This window comes from Pteropus vampyrus, unplaced genomic scaffold, assembly GCF_000151845.1.
Source record: "Pteropus vampyrus isolate Shadow unplaced genomic scaffold, Pvam_2.0 Scaffold215, whole genome shotgun sequence".
In the NCBI taxonomy this organism is placed as follows: domain Eukaryota; kingdom Metazoa; phylum Chordata; class Mammalia; order Chiroptera; family Pteropodidae; genus Pteropus; species Pteropus vampyrus.
The window spans coordinates 3,573,935-3,588,284 of NW_011888996.1; the positions used below are offsets into that span (position 1 = coordinate 3,573,935).

General features: G+C 32.0%; 1 protein-coding gene across 12 annotated transcripts in view; it reads left to right on the forward strand.

The window, feature by feature from the left end:
* The window catches only part of LOC105300614 (vacuolar protein sorting-associated protein 13B-like), a 361,156-nt gene that overhangs the window by 12,003 nt on the left and 334,803 nt on the right, over nucleotides 1-14,350 (forward strand). For all 12 annotated transcript variants that reach the window (XR_002783438.1, XR_002783439.1, XM_023538219.1 and 9 more), the window contains one exon: nucleotides 5,829-5,972. Coding sequence is in view for 10 of the 12 variants with exons in the window: in XM_023538219.1 (XP_023393987.1) it covers nucleotides 5,829-5,972 (144 nt within the window). In the remaining 2 variants the exon portion in view is untranslated. The remainder of the gene's footprint in view (nucleotides 1-5,828; nucleotides 5,973-14,350) is intronic.

Below are 14,350 nucleotides of genomic sequence, written 5' to 3' on the forward strand. Positions count from 1 at the left end.
GGTGGGAGTGGCTTCCCAGCAACAGTCCCATCGTGAGTTTTTGTGAGTTGGAGGCGGCGGGTCAGTCTCATCGGGCCAGTGTAACTTCAGAATTGGCTGTGTGGGGGGAGGGTTCAACACAGGCATGTCGTTGCCTGTCTGCAGACTGCCCCGGAGAAGGCCGGACAGAGGAACAATGGCGGCTGTCCCTCTAGCCCTTGCTTCGGTACCACTCATCTCTGTCTTTCCCTGTATGTCTCTTGTGTCTCCTGAGCTCCTGACCCTTCGTCCATGTCCAGGGTGCATGTCTGCAGGCGAATGAGTCTGTGTGTCTGCCCTTTAAGGGGAATGTCTGGGGTTTTAGTTTCTTTTCATCTCACCTGGATGGAATCCCTACTGATTTTTACAGATTTTTGTGAAAACTCTTCTTCCTGGGGCTAGAACTCTGTGCTGGGGAGCCACTATGTAAGGCTAGGGCCCCTCGTTCCTTCATGGGGGCCTCTCCAGTTGCTCCCTCCCTCCTGGTGCTCCACCACCATGCTTGGGTACAGGGCCAGCCCGTTTTGTATTTCCACCCATCCTCCTGGTCTCGATGTGGCTTTTTCTTTATATCCTCAGATGTGTGTGTTATGATCAGTCACACTTCAGGTGGTTCTTCACTTTTTTTTATAATTTGGTTGTAATTTTACTGTGGTCCTGAGTGGAGGTGAATCCCATTCTTACTTTGCCCTCCATCTTGACCCCCATCTTGAGTTATTTTCTTAGTGGTTGCTCAAAGGATTACAATATGCACATGCTTATCACAGTCTATTTGAGATTAATGATAACTTTATTCCATAAAATATAGAAACTTTCTCCACTATGGCTCAATTTCTTTCCACTCCTTTGTGCTATGTTAGAAACTTAGCAGTACAATTTTATGATTATTGTTTTATGCAGTTGCCTTTTATATCAGTTCGGAGAAAGAAAAAATACATTTATACTATCCTTTAATAGTTATCTACATTATTTTCTTTTATTGGTGCTCTTTGCTTGTTTGGATTTGATTTACCATTGGTGTTCCTTTCAGTATGAAAAAATTCTTTTAGTATTTTTTTAGCGATAGATTATCTCAGTCTCTGTTTATTTGGGTATACCTTTATCTTGCCTTCATTTTTGAAAGATAGTTATGCTGGATATAGAATTCTTGGTTGACAGTTATTTTATTTGAATATGTCATTTCACTGCCTTCTTGCTTTTATTTGTAATGAGAAGTTAGCTGTTAACCTACAAAGATTTCCTTGTATGTGACAAGTTGCTTTTCTTTTTCTGTTTTCAAGATTTTCTTTTGTTTTGGCTTTTAAGATTTATACTGTGATGTCTCTGGGCGTTGATTTGCTGATTCTTTCTTCTGCCAACTCAAATCTGATGATGAACTCAAATTTTAGTGAATTTTTCCATTTAATTTATTGTACTTTTTAACTCCTAAATTTCTCTTTGATTCTTTTTTGTAATTTCTATTTCACTGATATTTTCTATTTGATGATCACTGTTGTTGTATGTTTGTTTAATTATTTAAATATCTTTTCTTTTCTTTGAACGTACTTATAATAGATGTTTTGAAGTCTCTGTGTACTAGGTCTTACATATGAACACCCTCAGAGATAGTTTCTGTTGATTACTTTGTATACTTTTCACATTTCATAATTTTTTGCTGAAAACTAGTAATTTTGGGTTATACTTTACAGCAACTCTGAATTCTGATTTCCTCTCGCCAGGGGATAGTTGTTATTACTCTTGGTTTATTTGTTTAGTGACTTGCCTGGACTATACTTGTGGTGTTTATTTCCCTGCAGTGTGTGGTCTCTGATGTCTGTGCTCAGTCTCCCCTGCAAACCCCCAATTCTTTCTATTTTTAGGACTGGCTTCTTATGCATTACTCCTGGGTCACTATAACTTAGTTGTCAGCCAGTGATTGGTTAGAGGTTGTTTAACCAGTAAGGCTTTTGCTCTTTGATATGGGATATGTATGTATGTATGTTTGTGTGTGTGTATATATGTATGTATGTATGTATTGGATAATGTTTTCAAAGTTCAGGGAGTTTACAAGTCTGACCCATTTTTTTTTTTTTTTTACTTACTGTGTTTACAAGGCCTCTTGGTCAACAATGAATGAGTAGCTTGTTAGGGCCTTCTCTGTTGTCTTCTAATTAAGCACAACCTGGCACATACAGCTAGCTTTTCAGAAGCCCAGGGATATATGAAGTAATAGCAAGGCCATCTTTGGCTGTCTTGTTCTCTGGATCTTTCTGTTAATTTCCTGGCTTGGCTTCTGTTTTGTTGTTTGTACTAATATTGTGACTTCAGGCTAGCCTTTCCTTATTGTTTCTGAGATTTTGGTTGTTTCGACAACTTTGTCTAGTTTTGTCATTGCTTTTTGAGGAGATTTGCCAAGCTCCTAACTTACAATTCTTGAAGTGTGTGTGCGTGTGTGTGTGTGTGTGTGTGTGTGTGTGTTTTGGTGGTAAAAACCACATAAAATTTACCTGCTTAACCATTTTTAAGTTTGCAGTAGTGTCAATTATATGTATATTGTTGCTTAACAAATCTTTTTCATCTTTCAAACCTAAACTCTGTGCCTACTAGAGAACTCCCTTTTCCCCCAGTCCCTGACAACCACCATTCTATTTTTTGTTTCTGAGAATTTGGCTCCTTTAGATACCTCATATAAATGGAATCATGTAATATATGTCTTTTTGTGGCTGACCTATTTCGCTTAGCATAATGTCCTCAATGTTCATTCATGTGGTAACTTAGGACAGATTTTCCTTTTTTTTTGGAGACTGAATAATATTTGATTGTATGTATGTACCACATTTTTGTTATCCATTTGTCTTTTGATGGCCCGATTGCTTCCAACGCTACGCCATTGTGAATAATGCTGTAATGGAAATGGTTTTGCAAGTATCTTTTTGAGATCCTGCTTTCAGTTCCTTTTGGTGATCCTGCTTTCAGTTCCTTTTGGTATATACTCAGAACGGAGATTGCTGTATCATATGGTAGTTTTATTTTTAATTTTTGAGAATTCTCCCCCCCCACCCATAGAGTTTTCTTCAATAGTGTACCATTTTACATTTTCATCAATAGGGTACAAGAGTTCTGATTTCTTTACATCCTTGCCAATACTTGTTACTTTATTTTTGGTCGTGGCCATTCCGACAGGTAAGAGATAAGCCATTATGGTTTTGATTTGCATTTCTCTGATGATTAATGATGTTGAATATCTTTTTGTATACTTGTTGGCCATTTCGTGTATGTTCTTTTGAGAAATGTCTCTTCAAGTCCTTTATCCATTTAAAATTTGGATTACTTGTTGTTGAGTTGTAGTAGTTCTTCATGTATTCAAGATATTAACAGCTTATTACATAGATAGTTTGCAGATATTTTCTCTCATTCTTTAGGTTTGAATTAGTCCTATTTGTCAGTTTTTGCTTTTGTTGCCTATGTTCACTTTTAAAGTGTCCCTTTATTCCACGTTAGAATATTTTGTAATAGCCTACCTAGAATTAGATCTTTGAGAGCTATTCAACCCTCTTCTTAAATTCTTTGCTACTAATGTCCTTTGAATAGTCATAGATGTTCTGGTTTTAGGGATGCATTTTGTATTGTGTATTTTTGAATAGTTACAAATGAATAAAAAATTTTAAGTTTTAGGATGTATTTTAAGAAGGAAAGGGAATGAGAAGGAAATCATTTATTGTGCTTATCTTAGGGATCCATCTGTTTGCCTTTGATAAAATGTATATGTGTTCTCATGTGTTTATCACAAGTCTGTAATGAGGAAATGGAAACAATCTTGCTTATAATCAGATGATTAATAAGTGTTTAACTTCAGTCGGATTTCCCATGTTGGCAATGTGGTCCAAAATTTCATGTTCTAATGTAGACTGCTGCCTCTTGTGTTAGTGTTTGGTTAATAGTTCAGTTGATTAGTAGCATTCTGATGATACTAAGGTCTTAAATTTGATTCATGTGTCTTTTAACTTCTCCCTGAGAAAATCTAGTTTGGCCCATAGATTGCAACTTTGATTGCAACATTTCACAAGTATATCATTGTTATATAAATCAGGGAGTGGTAGAGGTGGAAATGCCATTGGTTCATTGTCCAGATAGATGCATTTGGAAAGGCATTCAGTGCTCGTAATGGAAGTATAGATGCAGTATAATTGTGGTTAAGAGCAAGGGCTTGGCATCATATTTTCCAGTTTTGAGTCCTGCTATCCTAGATGAATCATTTCGGGAAGTTACTCAACCTTTCCATGTCTCATATTCTTTATCTGTATTTACATTTTGGGATCTTTATAAACATTGTTGTATGCAAGGCAAAGTTCTTAGAAAAGTACCTGGTACAGAGTAAATATTCAGTAAATATTGCCTTTGTTATGGACATGGAACAAATTATAATCTGTACCAGTTGATTAATGCTTGAAATTATTGCATCTTTAAAATTAATGTAATAATGAAAAATATTTAAAAATCATGGCATTTGATTAGACTAGAGTAGTAGAAATAGATTTTTTAGTATTCTGCTCTTTAGAAAAATTTGCAAAAACATACATTAGGCCCATATATATTTGTAATAATAATAATAATAATAATAGCATCTTAATAATGATTGCTCTTTAAGGAAGACAGTGCTGTAAGTACTTTATACAAGTTAATTAGTTTAATCCTCAAAGGTACTATTATTTTTTTTAACACCTACGGCAGCTGGTATTCCTAGGTGGTCTCCCATCCAAGTACTAACCAGGTCTGACCCTGCTTAGTTTCTGAGGTCAGACAAGACGGGCACATTCAGGGTGTCATGGCCGTAGACTCAAAGATACTGTTCTTATCCAAATTTTACAGATAAAAAAACTGAGGCACAGATACATTATACAAGTTGCCCACTGTCACTGGGCTAGGTAGGTAGGATTTAAATCCATGTGTGCTGGCTCCAGAGTTATTATTGGTCTTAACCACTTTACCATACTGCCTATGTTTAGCTGTATTGCTACTATTTTGCTAAAAAGTACGTAAGCAATTGTTGGATGAATGAATAAATGTAGTAATTATCTTAATTTTCACAAACAGTTATAATAACTGTAAAAATGTGATTGAAATACAGTCTAAATACAATTTATTTTTTTTCCTTTGTTGATTTGTAACAAAAATTTTATTTGAAAGTGAAATGAGTTAGTATAAAGTGATCGTAGTGATAGTTATGTTTTAATTTTTAACGTTCTCTCTAATAATAATGAAAAACATTCAGAATACATTTCAGATTTATGACCAAATAGTATCCAGGTACAGTCTCTAATTAGGTAAAGCTTAGTAAGTTTTTTTATTAAGGTTGATCAATTTTTATTTTGTCAGGTCATTCTCCTGTCTCACCTTCAATTCCCTGTTCAACTTGCCTTACAGTCCTGTTCTAGCTGTAGTTTAAAACACATTTTGAGGACATATTTTTAGTGGAGATTTTAAACATCATACCATTGCAGTTATCTCAAATACTGCTGCTCTCTCTCTACTACTGTTACTACAACCACCACTACTATATATGAGCCTTTGTCATGTCCTAGGTATTGTATATTATTTCCATTCAGCAGAGTAAGAAACTGAGGCCTAGACAAGTTAAGTAGCTTGTTAAATATAACTTGCACAATTAGTTTTTTGTAGTTTAACAAGGTATTTGATGCTACTTTTTGACAAACAATAATTCTTAAACTGTATTTGTGTTGGAGATTTCATTTTTCTTTTAAGAAAGTAATTTGAATATTAGAAAAAAGATTAAGTACTTACTAATTTTTATTTAATATTTGTGTTTTAAGGAATTGAAATTACCTTTCACTTTTTTAAGTGGACATATTCATGAATTGAGGATCCATGTACCATGGACAAAACTGGGTTCGGAATCAGTGGTGATTACCATCAACACAATGGAATGCATTTTGAAACTTAAAGATGGAATGCAGGTATGAAATTATTGAACCTAGTTGTTTATATTAACCAATTTTATAGTTATTAGTGTTTGATAGTTCTTTAACTTTTGGGATATGTCAACTTTTATATAAATTAATCTTATATACTAATTATTTTTACATGCCTATTGAAGTAACACAATTAATTGCAAAAGGGTGTTATTAAATTTGTATTAAATGTCCTAAGGGATATTTTAATACTGATTTCACTTATCTGATCATAGCCCTCATAGGGATCATGTAGATTGCTTATTATCTATATATTCATTATAGGTGGGGCCTAATTGTGTCCAATTTTCAGGCGAAGGTTTTTGAATTTTTGCAAAGTAACTGCATGATTTTTTATTTACATGACATTTCTAAATAAGGTGACAACTTCTCAAGTTATTTTTTGAGAAGATAAAAATATATCGAATCTGACTTTATATACCAAATTTTATTGTTGTCTTTGAAGTTTTGGCATCAGAAATGGATTTTTTTCTGACTTATTCTCTGACCTATCATATTTCTTTTTAGTGTTTTTTATAAAGATGTAATATTGATTTTAAGGAGTTTGTACCAAAATTTTTCTAATCTAGGAAGCAAATAGGTCTGGACAGCAGCATAATTGTGATGCATTTTTCTATTTTCATCTTGCAGAAAAGTAGTGTCTGTCCTTTGTTTTTATTACTTTTTCCTTAACTCACATTTAACTTTCTGTTTTAAGGAATGCTTTCTGGAACCAGATGAATTGAGGAGAATTAGTAAATTGACTGTTTTCATAAGCACCTTAAGGCAGTATTAGTGTATCCTTATAAATATAACAAGTCTCTGTGAAATTAGTTAAGATTATTTATGAATTGTTAGAATCATTTTCTATTTTAAGTGGATATGTTGAGTGTCATATCAACTCAAATTTTTTTTTTTTCTTTTATGAAATCTTTGATTTAAATCTGGATTACCCAATTTAACTTAACTAATATAGTTCCTGGAAGTAAGAATATCAATGCTATATTTTCCCATGAAAATTTATTTTGTGAACTTTAAATATTTGGTAGATTGATTTAATAATCTATAGATAGTTATATTGCAACAGAGTTTTATTTTACATTTGTATTTGATAATACTTAAATGATTCTTAATTATCATCTGTTCTTGGAATTTAATTTTTTATAAAAGTCTGGTCTTGGTTATGCCACCCATGCAGTGTTCCATATTACCAGAAAAAAAATCCAGACACTTTTTTCAATGGGAAGGTGAAAGTTTCAAGGCCAGATGTCCCATAAGAAACACATTTTAGAAAAGGCAAATTACAACTAATTATAGAGTCTGCAGAAAAAGATTTGTAACACATGACTTAGTGCCACCTAGAACTAATATTTGATATTGGACTGTGCAGATGGCTACTGCAGGAATGATCAGATTTCCTTCTTGTATGGCATTTGAGACTTTGGTGGTGTGTACAGCATAAGGTCAAAGTGTTATGATTGTAAACCACTCTCAAAACAAGTAATTTTTACAGATGTTTAAAATTTTGAGGTAGAAAGGATTTTTGAGAATTGTAGGTTTCATTTGGACAAATTATTCAGCAGCGTATACCCTTGGAGAGTAGTACTTGAATTTATGCTGGTGATTGGAATTTATTTTTCAGTAAGAAGATTATAGATGAAACATTTTTTTAACAGTTTATTTTCTTGTTTTAAGCATGATTAATAAAGTAGAAAATAAAGTTAGAAAATTACACATGTACTTGTAAAACTGAATAAATTATTTCAAATTATTACATTATAGAATCACAATGAAGACTTTTTTCCTAAAAAAAATTAGTGTGGGATGGTATGTTAAATGGAGGGGCCCTTAAGAGTTATAGATATTAAACTGTTAAAAGTAATACTAATGGGAATATAATTTAGAAGTTAGTAATCTGAAGTTTAATTCAGAAAAGATCATTACAAAAATATAATATTGCTAAGTGCCTTGATAAGTTATGTTTAATTTGTAAAGTTTAATTGTACCAGCATTAGTTGATTTCTTACTCTTCAGTGCATTGCTTCAAAAGCATTGCTAAGAATTTTATATAATTTTCTCCACAAAAGACAATTAGATTTATAATGATTTGAGTATGATTCTAGTGAAAATAGTTATAATATACTGCCTTTATATATCTTTGTAAGTAGTTCTAATTATAGAAATTTCTTTTTGATGAGGACGTGACCAAGTTGTGTTAGGTAAAATAAAGACCACCTTGTTCACTTTGAGTTATTTTTAATATATTGATATTTCACTCAGAAAATATTTATGAACTTTTCACTATTGACTCAGAGACGTCTGTTGTCAGTTCATACCCATTTTAGATCCTGCAGATTTGTTACCTATGAACTGTTTGTTTGGTTTTTTTTTTTTTCCTTCAGACTTCAGATACAGAATTTGATTCAAGACATATCATCACCAGTGGTCCAGGTCTTTCTTGTTTGTTTATTTAGCTAGTTTAGTCTGCTCCAGCCTAATCTAATAAATCTTTGTGGACCCAGCACACAGCTCAAGAACAAAAACATTAGTAGTAATTTACATTTAGCCATGTGCTCCTCTCTTTTTGCATATTCTTGCTTGTTCAGCCTCTGTGGACTTCATCTAAAATGGGGCAAGACTTGCTACAACGTTCTTTCATTCCATGATTGTATATGCTTCTCCACTCACTGTGTTAGTAAGTCTTGCAAAAAGCTTCTTCAACCTAAAGAGAGTAGTAAATTTATCATTGTACCACCTAGAAAGTAAACTTTAAAAATCTTTGGACCCCATAAATGTAACCATTTGCAAGGCTGTTGGTAGAAATAATATTTATTATTCATTAAAAAACTTAAAAAAATCTGTTGACTCTAAACCAAAACTTTAAAATACCATTAAAAATTTGAGATAAAGAGCTATCAGTTTGACTTTTAAGATTTCACATAAATGTAATAACACATGAGTTTTACTTTGTCTTATTTCACTCAGAATAATGCCCTCCAGATTCATCTATGTTGTCACAAATGGCAAGATTTCTTTTTCATAGCTGAGTAACACTCCAGTTCCTGTGTGTGTATCACATTTTATTTATCCATTCATTCATTGATGGACACTAATACATTGTTTCCATATATAAGCTCTTGTGAGTAATGTTGCAATGAGCATGGGAGTGCAGATATCTCTTCCAGATAGTGATATTGTTTCCTTTGGATATATACCTAAAAGTGGGATTGCTGGATAATATGGTAGTTCTATTGAAAAAATTTTGAAGAACTGCCATACTGTTTTCCATAACGACAGTACCAATGTACTAAAGGTATACAAGGGTTCCCATTTTTCAACATTTGTTATCTCTTGTCTATTTGATAATAGTTATCCTAACAAGTGTGAGCGATATCTCACTGTGGTTTTGCTTTGCATTATCTTGATGGTTAGTGATGTTCAGCACCTTTTTAGGTACCTGTTGGCTATCTATATATCTTCTTCAGAAAAACATTTACTCAGTTCCTTTGCTCATTTTAAAATTGGATTTTTGTTGAGTTGTATGAATTTAATTTTTTATTTATATTTTAGATGTTAACTCCTTATCAGATACACATTTTACGAATATATTCCCCCATTCCATAGGTTAACTTTCCATTTTGGTGGTAGTTTCCTTTGCTGTGCAGAAGCTTTTTAATATGATGTAGTCCCACCTGGTTTTTCTTTTGCTTCTGTTGCCTGTGCTTTTGGTGTCATATCAAAAAAAAAAAAAAAAAAATCCTGACAAGACTAATGTCAAGGAGTTTTTCCCTTAGATTTTCTTCGAGTAGTTTTCAAGTTCCAGGTCTTATTTTTAAGTCTTTAATTAATTTCAAGTTAGTTTTTGTGAGTGGTGTAAGATGGGAGTCCATTTTCATTTTTTTTGCATGTGGATATTTAGTTTTCTCAGCACTATTTATTGAAAAGGCCATCCTTCATTGTGTGTGCTTGGTGCCCTTGTCAAAGATTAGTTGACCATATATGTATTGATTTATTTCTGGGCTCTCAGTTCTGTTCCTTTGATAAAAAAAACAGTATATGCTGGTACCATACTGTTTTGATTACTGTAGCTTTGTAATATAGTTTGAAGTCAGGAAATCTGATGCCTCCAGTTTTGTTCTTCTTTCTCAAGATTGCTTTGCTATTTGAGATGCTTTGTGGTTCCATACAAATTTTAGAATTATTTTTCCTATTTATGTGTAAAGTGCCATTGGAATTTTAGTAGAGATTGCATTGAATATGTAGATAACTGAGTAGTATGGACAGTTTAACAGTATTCTTTCAATGTGTGAATACGAGATATCTTTGTATTTCTTTGTGCCTTTAATTTCTTTCATCAGTGTCTTATAGTTTTTAGTGTAGTGATCTTTTACCTCCTTGGTTAAATTTAGTCATAAGTATTTTATTGTTTTTGATGCTATTGTAAATGAGAATGCTTTCTTAATTTCTCTTTCTGATAGTTTGTTAATAGTTTGCAGCTGGTTTTTGTATATCAATTTCATATCCTATAACTTTATTGTATTTGTTTATTCTAACAATTTTTTTTTTGTAGGGGGTCTTTAGAGTTATCTATATGTAAGATAATGTTGTCTGCAAGCAAAGATAATTTTTCTTCTTTCCTATTTGGATGCCTTTTATATCTTTTTTGCCTAATTGCTCTGGCTAAGACTTTCACTACTATGTTGAATAAAAGTGGTGAGAGTGAGCATCTTCGTCTTGTTCCTGATCTTAGAGGAAAAGCTTTTAGTTTTTCACTATTGTGGATGTTAGCTGTGAGCTTGTCATATATGGCCTTTATTATGTTGAGGTACGTTCCTCTCTATACCTATTTTGCTAAGAGTTTTTAAATCATAAATGGATGTTGAATTTTGTCAAATGCTTTTTCTGTATTTATTGAGATGATCATATGATTTTTGTCTTTCATTTGTTAATGTGTATCACATTGATTGGTTTGCATATGTTGAATCATCCTTGTATTTCTGGAATCACATGGTTATGGTATATGATCTTTTTAAAGTATCATTGAATTTGGTTTGCTAATATTGAGGATTTTTGCATCTGTGGTCATCATCATGGATATTGGCCTATAATTTTCTGTTCTTGTGGTGTCTTTTTTAATATTAGGTAATGTTGGCCTTATAGAATGAGTTTGAAGTATTTGCCCCTCTTCTATTTTCTTTCAAACATTTGAGAAGGATTGGTATTAATTCTTTAAATATTTGGTAAAAATACACCAGTGAAGACATCTAGTCAGACTTTTGATTTTGGGGAGGTTTTTGATTTCTGATTTAATATCCTTATTAGTAATTGGTACATTAAATTTTTATTTGTCTAAAAATCTTTATTTCATTCTCAATCTTTAATGATAGTTTATTTGGTTACATCAGGTTGGCAGTTATTTTCTTTCAGTACATTAAAAATACTATTCCACTATGGAAATGGTTTTATTTTTACTGTTGAGTTTTTGCCTTTTAGTGCTGTCATTTTATTGTATATTTTTCTAGTTGTATTTAAGACTTTTTTTTTCAGTCTTTTGTGTTTTTCAGTTTTACAACAGTGTCTCTGGAATGAATTTCTTTTTTTAATCCTTGGGATTTATTGTCTGTGGATTTATGTTTTTGATTACTTCTGAAAAATCCTCAATTTCTTTGAATATTAATTCAGTTTTATTCTCACTGTTGCCTTCTGAAACTTGATTTTCACATATTAGACATTCTCAGTCATTCCTTTGCAACCTAACCTTTCATTTATTTTTTATTTTTATTTATTTTTTATTTCTTTGTCTCTCTGTGCTCCAATGTGGGTAATTTCCTCAAATCTGTTTTTTATCTAATTCAATAAATTTCTCAGATCATGAACTTTTGTGCAACTCATAAGACTTTGGATTTTACTGTCATCCAGTGGTTCTCAAAGTATGATCTGAGGACCCCCAGGGATTCCCAAGTTTTTTCAGGGTATATATATGTTAAACTATAATAATACTAAGACATAGTTTACTTTTTTTCATCATCCTTTTATGAGGATAGAATAGAATTTTGAGGATAGAATAGAATAGAGGCTACTTGATATATGATATTGCAACAGATCGAAGACAGAAGCTGATATGAGAATCCAGCTATCTTCTATAGGCCAGCTTTTTAAAAATGTAAAATAATTTTATTTTTTACTAATTTTCTTTTTGTTTGGAAAATATTGGTATTTTTCATAAAACAAAAAGTTAAAATTTTATAATTCATTTATAAGTATTACATGTGGTAAATTTATTAAAAGTAATTATAAAAGAATATATACATAAAATCTATACTTCAACTTTTTCATTTCTCATATGGTAAATATGGATATATATAATCTACATACAAAAAAGATGTTGGGGCTCTCAGTAATTTTTAAGAGGGTAAAAGTTCCTGAGATCAAAACATTTGAGCACCACTGGTGTAGAGAGTAGGGAGCTATTGAATTATTTTAAGCTAGTAAGCAACTTGATTGAATTTTAGATTGAATTTTAGGAAGTTGACTGGTTTTTCAGAGCGGAAGAATAGATTGGAGGATTTCAGATAATTAGTTAGGTTCACTTTACCATAATCTAGAAAAATGATGGGAACTAGATAGAACTAAGTCGTTGGCTGTGGGCATGGAGAACTGGGAACAGATTCTGGAGGGAAATGTAGGGGGGAAGTTGAGATTCTAGGATGACTTCTGGAAATTTTATTTAGGACTGTCGGGATGAATTATGGTACTGTTAATTTGGATTCTTTTTAGAGGTTAAAGATTTGTCTGTCAAGCTCATCATATAACAACATAATTAGTAATCGGAAGTCACTGAAGATTAATATATGAAGCAGGCATTATTCATTGCGGGTAAGACGTACAAAATTATTATTTTAGTACTTAATTTATTTGAAGGAAAAATTGAAAAGTTCATTCAAATCTTTATTGAGTACCGTACTAAATACTGATGTGGCTAATGAGACAAAACCTTTCTCTCGTTGAATGTTTTAAGGAAAAAATATATCTTGGGTGGTTTATGATTTTAATTTTGGCATAGAAAGTTTGTAGTCTTAGAACCATCATAGGGTAAAATACTTTGTTTTAGGTTTGTTTTCAAGCTGAAATTTCTTGAGTGATTTAAAAACAATATTGGAAAGGAAATAAAAAACCAAAGCCACAGATGAAAATGAAGATAAATTTGTTTCAAACTCTATTATTTGCTTTAAAAATTTGAGAACAGAATCATTGTTTCTTGAATTTCTACCTGTGTCTACAGCTTCCAATTAGAGAGTAGAAAGAGGACTCTTTTTAGTTAGCTGTTTAGAAAGTAACATTGTTACAAAGACCTGTTTCTTTAAAAAATACATATATTGATTTAAGTCATAGGATCTTTCATTATGTCATGTGTAAGCTTGAAATTTATGCCACACAAATAGCAAACTTGGCATAAAGTGGATTTTTGGTTACATAAGAATTTTTTTTTTCTTATTGAGGAAATTTTAATTCTTGTTTGCCATGTTGGATGTTTTTGATGGGTACCATTGTATTCGTTTAATCCTTGGAAAGGTTTTTCGTTTTGAACTGGGGTATTTTTATTCTCCCATAGCTCTCTTACTTTAGGAAGATGAAAAGTCACATTTAGATTAAGATAAGTAAGGAAGTCTTAGTTTCACAGTTTCACGAAGGACTTTCTAAGAATGTTATGAATGAATTAAAACATAGGGTTGCAATAGAAGTGCCAGTACAACCTTAATTATAGTATTCAGTATTGTAGACACCATAATTTATAGGTCTGAATGCTGCAAACTGAACAGAAAATGCTGGTTTGAGACTTTTGCAGGTTGCTGGTAGTTACAATTTCTCTTTGCCCCTTTAGCCTTGAGCCATTCCAATATGTTTTCTGGCATTAAGATAATGAACAGCATAGATTGCAGCTGCTAGTCTTTTTATTTCTGTTTGGTTCACAAATTCTATAGGTTTCTTTTCAATCCATAAAATGCAGTGGTTCTCTGATTTTTGTTTTGATGATGAGATACTGCTAATTTTGTTTTTTCTTCAACATGTTTTATTTTGCCAAGATTTTCTTTTTGAAACTTGTATTTAGAAACTGTATTGAGTCTACATCTGAACCAAGTTTTCTATAGACAGATTATATTTGGGTTTTATTAGTCCTGACAATTTCTTTATATAATTGGAGAGTTTTAGATTATTTAAATTCTGTGAAATTTTTAACATGGTTAGGTTTAAGTCTAACGTCTTTTTGTTTGTTTTCTATTTGTCCCATCTGATTTTTGTTCCTTTTTAATTCTGTTCCTGCCTTTTTTTGCATTAGTTGAGTATATTTTACTATTCCATTTTGTCTTCATTATTAGTTTGTT